This window comes from Coloeus monedula (genome assembly GCF_965178545.1).
Source record: "Coloeus monedula genome assembly, chromosome: 4".
Taxonomy (NCBI): domain Eukaryota; kingdom Metazoa; phylum Chordata; class Aves; order Passeriformes; family Corvidae; genus Coloeus; species Coloeus monedula.
The window spans coordinates 43,540,435-43,555,911 of record NC_138784.1 but is presented as its reverse complement, the minus strand read 5'-3'; the positions used below and the strand labels follow the sequence as shown (position 1 = coordinate 43,555,911).

At 38.9% G+C, this 15,477-nt stretch overlaps 1 protein-coding gene across 3 annotated transcripts; it reads left to right on the top strand.

Moving 5' to 3' along the window:
• Positions 1-2,681: 2,681 nt before the first annotated feature.
• Positions 2,682-13,836, top strand: RXYLT1 (ribitol xylosyltransferase 1). Of its 3 annotated transcripts, none has more exons than XM_082280870.1 (6): positions 2,682-2,840; positions 3,227-3,406; positions 4,400-4,502; positions 9,723-10,037; positions 11,663-11,833; positions 12,871-13,836. In XM_082280870.1, exons 1-6 carry the CDS (start codon positions 2,699-2,701, stop codon positions 13,286-13,288), a joined length of 1,329 nt encoding a protein of 442 aa, XP_082136996.1. In that variant the 5' UTR covers positions 2,682-2,698; the 3' UTR covers positions 13,289-13,836. The 3 variants fall into 3 exon arrangements, with proteins under 3 accessions (XP_082136996.1, XP_082136998.1, XP_082136997.1); XM_082280872.1 differs by lacking the exon at positions 2,682-2,840 and adding an exon at positions 2,946-3,135 and having other exon boundaries at positions 3,236-3,406; XM_082280871.1 differs by lacking the exon at positions 2,682-2,840 and adding an exon at positions 2,946-3,135.
• Positions 13,837-15,477: the final 1,641 nt, after the last annotated feature.

The following is a 15,477-nucleotide window of genomic DNA, read 5'->3' as shown; positions in this document are numbered from 1 at the left end:
TACAGCAAGCTGTCTCAGAGCTAAGAAAGAATATAAGCCTATCAGATCTGGGTTCAGGATTTTCCGAAGTGTCATTAGCTGAGGCTCTTGGACTTTTCATCCTCTCCTACGCTGTAGGGCATGTCTGCTTCTTAATGCCTTCTAGAGATATAATGATCTTGTCTTTGACAGAGGTCCAAGACATCACTGATGCTTTTGATCTCTCTTCCCTTCTTGTGACATAACACTCGGCTTTCGGTCTTCTACAACGAATCAGAAATTTGTTACAGACTGCTAGAAAGGAGTACTTGCTGGGCTTTGCAGGCCCCTACAGACACTGTGCATGAAATTCACTTCCTAAATTTGGTATCTGCTGCACGTTTTTCCATGATTTCAGGGAATACCCTGGTTAAGGTGTTCTTCCAGTTTAATGTTTCTGTAAGTTTTACTCCCATAATCCCTAGACAAAGCTCCTACTCCAAGATCTTAATTCATGTAGGCATTCTGTTAAGTCCAGCCCATCACACACACACTCTCCCCCTTAGTACATTCTTAACATTATATTCTTAATTCCCACTGGTTTCTCTGTGTACAGGAAAACCATTTATTTGAGTCTGTCCTGAACTGGCTGGAAAAGAATATAAAATTTTATAAAATTAATATCCTTTTTTACATTATGTATAGCTTTTTACATCTTGTTTTGCCCATGAAACGAGCCAATGCAACTTGCAAAATGTACGAGTTAATAAGGGTAGGAAATATAAGATGCTGTGCTCAAAAGTATATGCTCTTCCTTCTCACATGTTTCACTTCTGGATTTGGGGTTCTTTCCAAATGATCAAGCATCGCCATCTACTATAATTGTTCTAAGACTTTGACTGATATTACCTGTTTACCTCACTTTGGTTAGTTTACCTTTCTTCTCTGCTGAAAGTAAGACTACACTATCATCACTATTGTGAAAGACCTGCTCACTGCTATTCCAAATCATATTCACTTTCTCATTTCTTATTGAAATGCACACAATTAAATGCAGACTTTTAAGACACTATTTTTGAGATGATCTATAACCAAACTCTTCTCAGATTAATTCTTCTTGACTTTTTCTTTTCAAGTCTCTTGTCATTTTTATAAGAAATAAACTGCATCTGTGTGGGAAGAAAACTTTCTAATCACCATCCAAAGCAGTGAAGTTGTGCAACAGGAAGCCTGTGTTTGCAAATGATTAAACATTTTTCATTCTTCTTTGCCCTTTGTAATTAATTTCTACTACCATCTTATTTCCCTTTGGTTCTATGTTGTTTATCATACTTTTATTATCATATTCTGTTTTAAATTAAAGTGTTTGTACACAGATTATTTTCCTTAAATTTTAGCAGCTCAGCACACAGACGCAGTTACTGATAAAGTCTGATAAAGTCTAGAAAACAGGCTGCAGTTAAAACTGGTAACAGTTTACTTTAATATTGACCACTACAGATACCATGTTGCTGGTCTTCCCCAAGTTTGTGACTGCACCAGTTCCTTGTGCATTCACACAGATGCACTAAGCTAGAAAGGCAAAAGAAAAGTTTGGTCTTCACTTTGAAAGCATTTATGAGGTGCACTTCTTTCATAAAATTGTAAATCACTATAACCAAAGCAAAGTGGCCATGATGCCTAAACGGAACAAGTGTATTGACCTGCAATTTTGCAACAGATTAGCAGTAGTATTGGCAAGTGTTATTTGCATTATATGGATTTTAATGGATAGGGCTTCAGTGTACAAAAGGAGCTTAAAAGAAAGAGAAAACCTTTTTACCAGGGCTAGTAGCAGCATGACACAGGGCAATGGCTTCAAACTGAAAAGAGGAAATTTTTTATTATGAGTGTGGTAAGACAGAGAAGTTGTGAAGGTACCATTCTTGGAAGTGACCCAGGGCTTTGAACAACCTGGAAGTATCGCTGCCTGTGGCAGGGGGTTGGAACTTAATTATCTTGAAGGCGTCTTCCCACCCCAACCATTCTGTGACTGCTGCCACAGTGGGTCATCAGGCTAGACTTACAATGCAGCAAATGTATAAGCAATTAAATTAGATTAAGGATTTGGAAGTAGGCTGACTATAAGCCTATTTCAGAAGGCCTTCTAAGACAAGTAGTTACATTTAAGTTGGGAACAAGCAGTGGTCCACTAAATGAATTTTAGGTCAGGGTCAGAGCAAGGTTTAGTGTTCATAAGGGTAAGAAAATTATCAAGAAAAAATCCACTCAGACCCAGAAAAGGCTGTAGGGTTGTGCAGTGCATTATGATCTATACTGTTCTACACTCTCTCTCCTCAGGGTACATGAAGGTTGCTGTGCTTTTGGCTACAATTAGGGTCATGGTGTTTGTATACAGGCTGGTAGAGGCTTTAAAGAAGCTGTAGCACCTAGCCTTAAAAAGGATTCACGGACAATCTTCCTATCTTTCTCTTTCTATGGAACATGACTCGCTCTGATCTGTCCAAGATTTCCTCATTATATAAAATTCCCATAACCTGACTGTGCTGTTCATCTATCCGTTTACAACCTGGTTACACATCATCGCACAGCTCTCCCGGGCTGCGGGCAGGAGCAGGTCATGGCACCGGCGGCTCTGAGCCTCCTCAGCAGCGGACGCAGCCCCGGCCGGCGGGCGGAGTCTGCTCCCGCCGCCGCCTCCCGGCGCCCCCCGCCGGGCCTTCCGCCCGCGCCGGGCGGGATGCGGGGCGCTCGCAGGCGGCTCTGCTCTGCCCTCATCGTCGCCTACGGCCTCTTCTCCCTCTACGCGGCCTACACCGTGTTCCTGCGGCCGCGCCGCCCGGCCGCCCCTCGCCCGCACCGGGACCGCCGCGGCCCGCGAGGTGAGCGCGGCGGCGGAGCTGCTCCGAGCCGCCCGGGCCCGGGCCCGGCCCGGAGGCGGCGGCCTTGGTGCGGGGCCGGCCCGGCGGGCGGGGCCTGGTGGCGGCCCCTGGGGGAGAGCGGGGCCGGGGCCCCACCGCTCCCCATCGGGCCTGCGCTGGCCGCGGCCATTTCCGCAGTGCCGTGGGTGTCACCGTGCGGCCCGGCGGGGGAGGAGAAGGCGGCGGTGGCGCTTGTGATGGTGGTTGTGGTGGCGATGGTGGTGGGCCCGGCCCAGGGCTGAAGGAAGGTTGCCAGGTGCTGCTTGAAATCACAAATTTCAGAAAATTCATTAGTCTTCCTAAAGTTGTGAATTTGATCTTTTTTTATATGTAATTCACGCTTTTAGGTTACACAGATCATGTCGCCTTGGGAAACGAAGAGTGGAATCCATGGGATGCAGACGAGAAAAACGAGCTGGCTGCTTCTCAGCAGAGATATGAAGCTAATCTTAAGATGATAAAATATGCGAGATCTCACCTAGAACAGACCAGTCTTAGAGTACAGATTTGGGGCAAAGCAGCAATTGGTAAGCAGATATAGTCAATGTCTATTAGTTATTTAACCTTTCTAGTAATGGCACTTTTCTCTGTTTTCTGATGACTAAAATGTATGTATATGATTCAATAGTGTGTATATCTGTACGTGAAGAGTATTAAGGAATGGTAGCTGTTACTCAAATTTATAGCAATAGAAGAGTAGTTGAACTCCAGTTTCTTTGTATCAGTTCTTTTCGAGGCTGTTTTTCTGCATCTGTCAAGGAAAATGTCTCAAATGGCAGAGAAACATAGTTACTTTTCTAATCCAGTCTAGTTTACAGTACAACACAAGGAGAGGCCTCTTACTTGCCTAACCAGATTATTTATTTTTGTCGCATTAACACTTCGTGAAATAAAACATCACACAGTGAGAAATAAAGCATTTCTTGTATTGCAGTGTACTGCAGTACTGCTGCCACTGATAAACTTGGAAATAATTTTGTTGTGGAAGACACTGAGCTTCCTCTGCACAAACTGGGAGCCAAGGTCTTCTCAAGCTCTTTAGCTACTGCTGAAGACACAGCACTGTTCTTACTTTAGCTTTTTTGTAAATTCCAGGTTTAAAGTGGAACTTCATGTAGCATTGTAGAACACATAGGTATATTACCTCGTATATTACCATCACAAAAAAATTGTGTGTTTCACAAAAGCTTAAGAGAAGCATGCTTGTCCTTAAAATGCTGCTTAACATTTGCTCATTTTTAGTGGTATGTGTGCTGGAAAGAGTTGTTAACAGAAGCAGTAGTGTAGTATATCTTCATCTACTGATATTTTATCAGCCAAAGAATCCTTTTAAATGCTAGTGTGGGAAAAATTCATCTTAACTAATTGCAAGTCTATTATGCAAGAAGCTCTGACATTTCTTTCCCAAGTTCTTATGTTGTGGTGCTTTTTCATTTTCCAGAAATAATTTTATTTGTTAGGAGTGTAGAGTAGGCAAGATCTGAACCTTCAAATTCTCCATCATGTCTTCATTTGTGTAGGTCTTTACCTTTGGCAACATATTTTTGGAGGGCACCTTGAGCCGGCTGATGTGACTGCACAGTGGAGAGAAGGAAGCCAAAAAGCAGGAAAAACATACTTCAGGTGTTGTTCATTATCTTGATTTTGATTGTGTAAACTTTAACAAATAATGCATTGGAAAGATAAACTACATGATGCACTGCTCAGGTGCATTATTTTGCCTATCTCAAAGTTGTGGTTATTTTAATACAGTTGCAAATCCTTTAATTTTGTCATGTTTTGATAACTATGGAATATGCACCCAGCTTCTCATTCAAAATTATCATTTATACATGGAAACACATACTTGATAAAACTAACCAATTCTAGTCCAAACACATCACCATTAAAAAATAGAAAACTAGGGAGCAATTTCATCTGGTTTATGGTGTTTTGTATTATTAAAAAAAAAAATGGGGAAAGACTTACCAATGCTGAGAAAAAGAGCAGCCAAGAGACCTCAGTGGCAGGGTCAGGATACAACCCCAAGAAAAGTGTTAAGAACTGGAGTTTGGGGGCTCGTAGTTGACAAAATCAAGCATGCATGTGTGAGGCAAGAAGATGTCTCCTGCTGTTTGGTTTCTACTGTATTCAGGGGAAAGAGACTTGGCTCATTCATTCATTCATTCATAAACAGGAATATGTCAAAACTGTAATTTGTATCTGTTTATAACAAAGGCAATCTGTGAGGCTTAGCTTCTGGTTAGCTATTTGATTTGCAAACCAAAATTTTATATGGAAAGGAACATTATGCTTAAAGCACTGTTTGCACTAACAGTGGTGTTTGATCTGTGATCATGTATGTTTAAGACTGTTGTCAAATGTTTTATATTATTCAGTGAATGTTAAACAACTTTTCTCTGAGTCCCTATTTAATACCATTTTAAGGCTTTCTGTGAAGACATAGTGAAAGCTGAAGGTCTGTTTGGCCAGTTAGCCAGTCTCCAGAAGTAGGTAACATTTAGTCACTTGCTCCAGGACCTACCTGTTGAAAAAGTTTTCTTTTAATACATAAATTACACACTTAAGTGAGTTTAACTTCTGAAAAGTGTGTTGCTTCAGAAAGCTGTTTTTTCCGTGCACAGTAAGATGTGGTTCTAGTTGGAATTTGAAGATAGTAAACGTAATTGTGAATTGAAAGGAGGTTTTAAGTGATTACAGAACTTCTTTCAATAATTTTGAATTGTTTATCAAAGTGTCTAACAGTGAACATGGTACATACAGAACATAGAATCTTTTCAGAAGAAATGGATGAATTTATGTACTCTTTAACAAGAAAAGCTATATTCCTTGTCTGCAAATAAAAGATGATCCTACAAGTTTAGAGAATCAACTATGAGTGATGCTACTGCATCTTGGTAGTCTCCTTGACAGAGCAATAGGGCTTTCCATTCACAAGTATAGAGAAAGGATACAATGCTTTCTTTGAATGTGGACCAGTGCCTGCAGTGCAGTCTTGGTGGCAAAAGACTTTGTTGTTTCCAGAGTTAAAATCTCAGAAGCCGTAGAAATCCATGATACTCTGCCAGATAGGTTATCTTCTTGGTATTGACATGAGAGTTTCTTTCAAGCTCTTGCTTTTCATGTTTATAACATGAAAATAATTTGCTGTACTTAATGAGTCTGTCACTTGACTGATTATGGTTATTTTCTTTCTAGTGTGCCTGTTTCAGATGATTAATAACCTCACATGTTTCTTTAGGGTTTGCATCTCTCAAAGAAAGACTTCTGTACTTGCATTTAAATATCTTCTTGTTGTCTGGATGAACCAGGGATAATCGAGTGCTTATTTTAATTTCAACTTAGATCCTATAAAATTACTAAGCTTAAGTTTAGTACCAACATAACAGAGGTTAACTTTTGACAGGCTAGTAGAAACTTGTTGTGCAAAGTATAGAAAATATGCAATATAACTATTATTTTAACAACGAGGTTTCTGAAATTAAGTAGCTACTTTTTACTCAGTCTGGAAATATTAGCTTGTGTTGTGAAGAAGAAGAATGTGATTTTGGCTCCTCACTTGTTATAAGATTTTCTAGAATTGTTTACTGCCTGGCTGAGGTAAATTGTCTCCATTTGATTACTAGATGAGGCTAGAGGGAGCTAGCTGAGGTGACATATTTGGAGAATGTGTGCTGCTCTGCAGTTTTCTGTGGTAAGTCTAATGATTGTTAAAAAATAGACCTCTGGTGAATATTTTTAAAGAATGCCAAATCTAAAGACGCAAAAATGCCAAAATACCACTTGAACACAGTTGCAGGAATAATCCCATTTTGTATATTTAGGATGGAGAATACACATAATTAATATAGATTTTGATAGCTTCACATTTTCACCAAAGAATTTGCCTAAAAAATGCAGAAGGTACCAGCTTCTCCATAAAATGGAGTGATGTTTATTTAAAACCAGGAGTGGAGAAGGAACTGCATAGCTGTGGGTTTTAGTAACATCTTGGCACTTTCATACAAAAATCAAGAAAGCAGGATTTAACGCTTTCTTTGACCTGAAGCAATTCACACCATTCTCTCCTGTCATCTAGGAGGATGTTGTAGAGCACCTGTTATTACTTGGTAAGAGCTTTCCTAAATTTCTATTCTACCAAGTCACATCCTCTCTATTTTATAAACATTCAGTGCTGCCTTGCCTCAGTCAACCAGCAGAGGTTTCTGTCTATCAAAGGATTCCACCAGGGATAGTTTCTGGCAATTTAATTTTAATAAAACCCTTTAGTGAAGCATTTTGAAAATCCAAATACGCTATGTCCATTGGATCCTCTTTATCTGTGTTTTCATTGACATGCTCATAGATCTTCATCAGATTGAAACAGGATAACTCATTTCCAGCAGTGCTTATCCATATATGTGATCAGTGGTGTTACCTATTGATAAGATTCAGTGATCTTACTGTTTATTGCAGACTCTTCCAGAGAGGGAATTAATACTGACTGTTCTCCAGCGTCTTCTCAAGTTGTTTTTGTAGATGGAGTCTACAAAATATGGTGAACCACTAATCAAGCACAGTGTCTTTTCATAATGACAGCTCCACACCTTTGCCAGCTGTTCTGCAATTATGTGTTTATTTTCCTTCAAAACTCTCAAGTGAATGCTATCCAGGTCCAAATCCTCCATTTGATATAATACTTGTGGTGTTCAACCTTGTATTTCTTGCAGAAGCGAATAAATTAGGTGTGGGAATCTCCCTTACTTTTCTGTTGAGCCAGATGGGGTGGGGGGGTCTGTGTTGTTTACTTTTTGGATTGAAGCACACAGCATGTCTAGGCTTCTTATACACTGTTTTTGAACAGTCTACAAACTCCTTGAAACCTTCTTGTGATTTGGACTGCTCCTTTCCAAATTCTTTCTTGATTTTCTCATTTTTATGTAATTCCGTTATTGCATAATGAATATGTTTGTGCTGGATGTATTTATTATGATCTGCCATGTTGCAAGTGTTAAATTTAATCATTGCTGTTACAGAATGGCTGTCTAACACCTTCAGAATGGGCACTGTAAGACTCAGTCTAAAATAGTACCTTTTTGTATGACTATATGACTAGTAAGGAAAAGCAAGTCACGTATTTAGTCCAAAAAACATGACCTTCCCAAATTATCTTTGATCTAGCCTTCATGTGAGTAGTTAGTACTGTTAGGACTACTCCCTTAATTTTGTAGCTTCTGTAATCTCTCTTCCGTTTCCCAATCCCAGTTGTGTTCTGATTGGGAGTTAATAGTACAACCCTAGCACAGTGTTTTAATTATTGAAGTATGGGATTTATGAGACTTGCACAGTGCTACTTTTTTTTCCCCACTGTAGTTTTATGCTGTTCAACTTCATATATTCCTACACACAGGTCATTGCTTCCTGACCTGTACATGTTGTTATTCCTGTAAAGTTGTTACCCTCTAAGTGCCGTGTCATAGAAAAAACCCTTTCTCCCCAAGTCTCTTTTTGCAAGGTGATCACTGGACCATGTACGTATCTTAGTCCCTACTTTAGGCATTCCAAAGCTCAGGGTATTCTCTCTTAGGAATCCCAGTGATTCTGTTCTCATTGTCTGTTAAAGTTTGGATTTAAGTCTTGATCTGACTTAACATATAATGTATTAGAAGTCTTGTTTCTAAGTCATGAGTCTTACGAATCTTGGCTCCAAAATACACCCTTCCCACCAAGCCAGCAGCATGTCAGCTTAACTCAGGTTTAAAATACACTTGTGTAAGGTCAGTCTGCTCCAGCTAACCTCGCTGGTGTAGTTTTCACAGCTTTTGTTGTGAAGAGATTTTTTTCCTCAGTAAGTATATTTGAACTGAAGCTAGCTGTCAGTCTGAGCACTTCATGAATTAAAACTTATACTCACTCTAAATTAAGTTTTGCTGGTAGCTGAAAAACAGTAATGCAGCAGACCTAGAAAACTAGCACTTAACTGACTCCTAGAAAAAAAAATACTGTTTTCTCCCTTCCACTTTTTCCCAAGCTGTGTAACTAGTACTTCTTTACGTTCAATCAATGATCTGTTAATACACCAGGTAACTGAAGAACAGCAGCTGGCAAATACTGGTTTGTTTCATTGCAGTTCATAAATGGCTTTTGTCAGATACTTGCAAATGATTAAAGATTTAATGATTTTGCTACATGACTGAAATTCTTCTGTTAAATGCATTGTGCAAGATATAGAAATGCCATTTTATAACTAAAATATTTGTGCTTTACTAGCTTACATCAGAGCCTGAAGTTTGACCTGGGTCATACAACAATGCTAGGTTTACATTTAGAGAGATGCCTTTTGTGTTATCGATTCTGCTCAGCAGAAACTTAACCAAAATACTGAGAAAAGTAGTATACAAGACTAGCTAACTGTCCTTCATAACGATAACAGATTTAGTATAGTCTTCGGGTTTTTGGGAGGGCCTCTCTCTTGTTCTAATACAGCAATCATCAGTTATTACTGGAATTAAGAAAATGTTTAACCTTTAGTGAACATCAAGGTGCACCCTTTTTTGAAAGGTGGTTGATCTACACACATGCTGAGGTTTGAGTATGGTACTAGTTCTGATGTATTGACAAAATACCTTATTTAAGTCAATCTCCTTTTTCCTGAATAAAAATGAAAGCAGCTTTACTCCTGTGCTAAGCAGTAGATACTAACAACAGAAGTGGCTACAGTTGTACAGTGATTTTGCAGTATATTGCATTTACATTATTGAAGAAAAAAATCTCTGAAGTACATACTGTGTAGTAAGACTAGTTAGAGGATCAAGGTCAATAACCTGTGTTACTTTGTTTAGTGTTGTATTTTGGTTTTCTCAGCTTCCTTACTGGCCCATCTGTGGTTCCCGGCTACTTCTCGGTGGAAGCGGAGCATGTGGTGCTGGTGCTGAACGGGAGGGAGCCGGCGAAGATCGCCTACGCCACGCAGTGGCTGCACTACGCACAAACACTGATGGAGACTCGCAAAATCCAGCATGTGGCAGTGGTGCTGCTCGGCAACGAGCAGTGCAACAACGCATGGATTCAGCCATACCTGAAACGAAACGGGGGCTTTGTGCATCTGCTCTTTGTTACATACGACTATGCGTTTGTAAATGAAGAAGATATTTTCCAGTGGCCTTTAGGAGTAGCTACGTAAGTGCTGTAGACAGAAATTGCAATTGATTAATTAATTGTTATGCGTGTGGTATGGAAAATATGACTGAGTGATGCTGATGCCCAAAACAATTGTAAGTAATTTGCAGAACATGATCCTATCAATCATTTTCTAAATCAGGCATTGGAGTCCTTAAAAGTTGCATTTAGCAATAAAAATGATAACAGGAAAAGAATACTAGTGTTTAGGAAGCTTTAAGAAAATGAACCTATGTCTCCTGAGGTTTTCTATTTCTTCTTTCTTCAGTAGATTTGCTCTTGCAGTTTATGACTGCTGATGTAATATTTACCAGTGATGTGGAGATTTAAAAGATATTTATGTAATAACGCTGCAGGTACTATTTGTTCAGGAAAGGAAGGAGTGCTTTTTTTAACCTCCATTATGGCTCAAAAGGCTTCCCGTGTGGAGTTGTTATACTCTAGTATTACAGTAGTGTAAGCTGTCTTAACTGCTTGGTTAAAAAACCATTTTTGTTATATTTAAGTGCTCAAACTATTTATGTGGAGTAAATAAAGGTTTGGTTCAGCTAGATGCATTTTTACTTCTCACTAACAGAGCTGATAGTGGTTTAGCTACTTACCAGGGCAATAGAAGCTGAAAGGAATACAGGATTGTTTTCATACCTTGTGTTGAATTTGAATTCAGTATCCTGTATTGATCCAGTTTGCTGAACAAGCTGGAAAACAGTGTTGAGTTTTTTTACATGCAGCTTGAACTTGTTCACAGTATCCCTGAAATATGATATATTTGGATTATTGATGGTGTCAAAGAATTGATGGCATTGGAAGTTCCTAAGTGGAAAGAAGTTGAGTTTTGAGATGCTGAGATTAAGGTGACAGTTAAGAGAAAGCAACAACACTTAAAGCAATAAACTAGGGTGCAAAGCTGGGTGGAGGAAGATAAACTGGGTATCAGCATGGGGGTTTCCAGCCTTTGCATACAATGGCTGTAAAAAACACGGTTAAAGGCATGAAAATGTGCCAGATTTTCCAAGTAAAGAGAGAAAATGAAGATGTAGAATGATGCAAAAAATACTTGTCATGAATGGACAAATGGTTATTAGAAACTGAGTGAATTAACATTCATCATGCAAAAGTATGAGGAAAGGACTGCTCTGTCAAAAAATGTACAACAAGCTATTTAGTAGCCAAAAGATTAGATTATTGAAGTTCACTCAGATCAAAGTGAGATTTTGCTTTGAGAGATACCAGTGGTAGTTCCAGTTGATAGGCATATCCACAGATAAAGGTAGGTGAGACTTAAGTGCCACAGTTACCATTAACCTGGCCATTTCAGTCAAAACTTGTGGTTGCATCAAGAACAGCTTCTTTGGAAAAGCATGTTAGTCAAGGACATTCTGTAATATGCACGAACAATATTTCTGATGTTGAAAAAAGAGGTAAGTTATTCTGGAAACTTGGTGAAGGGAGTGGTGGGGGCAAAGGGAATAAAGATACACTTTCAGGACAGGACTTCAATTGGTTTACTTGTGGATTGACAACAAGTTGGTGTTTTTAGTCTTAATATATGATGCAGTGAAGATGAAATGCTGCAAAATGTTTTCCTTTGATATAGTTGTCTAACTTACACATTGTTTTTACAGCTACAGAAGTTTTCCAGTTGTAGAACCCAGCTGGTCAATGCTTCGTGATCCAAGATCATATCTATGTAATTTCTTAGGAACAGTTTATAAGAATTCTTCTAGAGAAACCCTAATGGAAATTCTGAAACAGGATGGGCTTGACAAACTTTGCTGGATTGCAGCCAGAGAACAGTAAGACTTTAATTTACTTCATTAAGATACTCAGACCTTTTTGCCTGGTTCATTATTACCAATCCTTTCTTGTGTTAAAAAATAATACAAATAAAGGTAGTCAGTCATTAAGTCAGGGAACATTGCTGAGACGCTTTGTTTAGGTCATCATAACATAACAGCCTTTCTGTTGTTATTTTACATAAAGCATATTTTTAAATCTGGTATAGAAAATCTATATATATAACCATCAAAGACCATCTGGTTTTTTTCTTACAAATATTTGATTATGAGAAGAAGCACTTGTCTTGTATTTTGTGGAGTTTAATGTCTTTAGTAGAAGAAAGAAGACAGCCATATTTTGTTGTGTTCCACATGAGAGTGGATTTAATCTGTACTGCACAGTTGGTTTTGACTAACGAGTAGGGTTCTGATTGTATTTCTTGAATTGTTGTTTGAAAAGCAACACCTATAAAATGTTGGATAGCAGGCACAGCAGTGCTTAGGTAGACCTCAGCTGCCCTGATGAAGAGTCTCAGGAGATGGATTGTATCTGTGACATAAACTCTTACATCCCAGACATACTGAGGCACTTCAAAGTAGATGAATTCAGGGTAAACAGATTGCTTTGTGTCCTAACTCTTGAAGAGCAAACCTCTACTGATTTAAAGTATTTGAGGCCAAACAAAGTCATTAAAAAGTCCATTGAGTGTCTCCCGTTTTGTCTGTTGCTAAACTGTGCTGTGAAGTAAATTGACATGTGCATCATCCAAGTCATGCAGAAGATTTGAAGTGGCATTTCAATTTGTTTCTTACACTTCTAAGTATTAATAATTTCTGAAAAGGGCCACATCTTACAGTCTATTTTTAACAGTGACATTTTCAATAAATTTTTAGAAGACTCCTTTAAAAGCAGTTAAGACTGTGTGTGTAATATAAAATTTTTACACTGATAGTATTTTCAGTTTTATAAATAATGGAAATTAAAGCATATCTCTACTTTTTCATTGCAGTGCCTGTGGGGAAAATAATAATTTTCACCGTTTTTATTTTCCTAGGTGGCAGCCTCAAGAAACAAATGAAAGTTTCAAAAACTATCAAGATGCCTTGCTGCAGAGTGATTTGACATTGTGCCCAGTGGGAATAAATACAGAATGTTACAGAATTTATGAAGCTTGTTCATATGGATCTCTGCCCGTTATAGAAGACGTAATGACACCGGGTGTTTGCGGAAATTCATCAATGTACCACAGTGCTCCATTGCAATTATTAAAAACCATGGGGGCTCCATTTATCTTTATTAAAAACTGGAAAGAGCTTCCTGCTATTCTAGAGAAAGAAAAAAAAATGAGTTTAGAAGAAAAGATTCAAAGGAGAAAAAAGCTTTTAGAATGGTATCGAAACTTCAAAGCATGGATGAGACAGAAATTCATTACTACCTTGGAAAATTCATTTTTGCCTAGTGATAAAGGATAAATTGTCCCTTTTGAAAATCTAGAATAGATGACATCTTAATTTCTATTAACCTTCTGAGGCAGCTTTTACTCAAGAGTAACCTCACAGGACAGATGCATTCCTTTTAAAGTCAACGGAAGTGCTCTAAGCTTGGCTAAGAGCTATGTTTGGCCCTCCGTCGTTAATGATTTTCGGAGAGGTTGTTGACTTAATAGGATGGTACAAGGATGCCAACAATTTCATTGCTATTTTCATAATTTCTAAGTTGCTGTGTGACCTGATAAAATTTTTAAAGGATAATATCTTTGAGCATGTGAATTTGGTAAAATCCAACATAACATCAGTTGTGTTTGAAGAAAAGAGAATGGAGGCTGTATGACAGGGTAATTTATTAGGTAGACTAAAGAAGAAAAGTATTATGATAAAATTGCCAGGTTTAGCATATTCTGGTAAGTACTTGTTTTGAAAATGTGAACTGTTTACTTGGTTGACATTTCATTTCCAAGAAAGTGACCACAAAGCTAAAGACGGTGGAATAAAAATGTCTATTTCAAGGTTAAAATAGAGAACTCTTTCTTGAAAATAGTTGGTAGCAATATATTTCATCTTTAACTTCAGATATCAAAATTGATTTCTTTTTAGTCTTGGGCCATACCTTTCTACATGTCTGCTCTTTCATTACCTGCAGTTACAGCTGCACATTCTGAACACTGGGCCTTAGACATGAACCTGCTTGTAGCTTATCTGATTCCTCAAAATCTGCTGAAACTTGTCAATGCCAAAAGATGGCAGAAGCGTAATACTGCATGCTTATGGTACTATGTGTACCACAAACAGTTTCAATGCTTTTTTGTTAAATGTGGGCAAAGGCATCTGTTCCTGTTCTTGAGTGTGTGCAGTTCCCTCCAGCATGTTCTGCTGAGCAGTAGGACTGCACACACACACCACTGCCATACCAAAGGGGTGTAATAGCCACTTCTGTCTGAGCACCGCATGACATGTGGGGTCATTCTCATGCAGGAATTAAAAGGCCAGTGCAACTGTACAGCTAAGTAGTACTCATTTGTGTAATGATACTGTCTGGTTCTGGAGTATGTGTCACATAAGAGCATTTCTGTGGGTAATCTGAATTGTATGTCTAACATGAACTTCTGTGACTTACCATCCACCCATTTCATCTGAAGCATCCTGCAGTTGCGGTACAATGAAAACATACTCCATTCAGCTGAGACTGGAAGTAGTGAGTTGATGAGCACTGCTTACAGGTGGACCTTGTTAGACCAAATGCACAATAAATTTCCACACTTAGGACCTGAAGCCCATCAGTAGTACATAGCACTCGAGGATTAGAGGAAGCTTCAGTATCTGCAATAATCATAGGACCATGGAATGCTTTGCGTTGGAAGGGACCTTAAAGATCACCAACCCCCCTGCCGTGGGCAAGGACGCCTCTCACTATCCGAGGCTGCTCAGAGCCCCATCCAGCCTGGCCTTGGAATAGTTCCAGGGATGAGGCATCCACATCTTTTCTGGACAACTTGTTCCAGTGTCTCACCACTGTAATAGTGTAATCTCACTGCCGTATTTTTCCTCTAGTTGAATCTTTATTTCTAAACAAGCTACAAAACTGCAGAACAATGATTTAGAGCAGTGTTTCTCAACTTGTCAGCAGGAGATCCCTTGGCACTCCTGCAGGATTTCAAGAAACTGCAGAAAACAACTCTGAGAAGCCTTTACCAGTCAGCTGAGATTCTTACAAAAGAGGCTGCAGCTCCTAAAAAAATTGTAGTGGTGTGCAGGTCAAAGTCTGAAAAACAGGTCGGTGTGTTACTTGGTCATCAGCAGAAGAAACATGCTGCTATTCATGTGCTCGTTTCTAAGTAAACGTGTGAGTTTTTCTGAACTCATGGCAATTGTATTTTAAGGGAGGCTGAGACATGCACCAAAATTTTAGTAGAATTTCGTTTTGCAGCTGCTTGCCTGCTTTGGGACTTCAAAGGGAATTATTTTATGTATTTAACCAATTCTTGACACTTCAAATTCACCTTTTTCAGTCCAGCTGGATTTGGCACCAAGAGTTTTTTCTTGTGTTCTATTTCTAGTGCTAATGGAGCAAAACATCTTGAAGTCAAGGGAGGGTTCCTAACACATTAGGAAGGTTGCTAGTGTTTTAATTGTTCTCTCATTCCACTGCTCAACTTGTGGGAGAA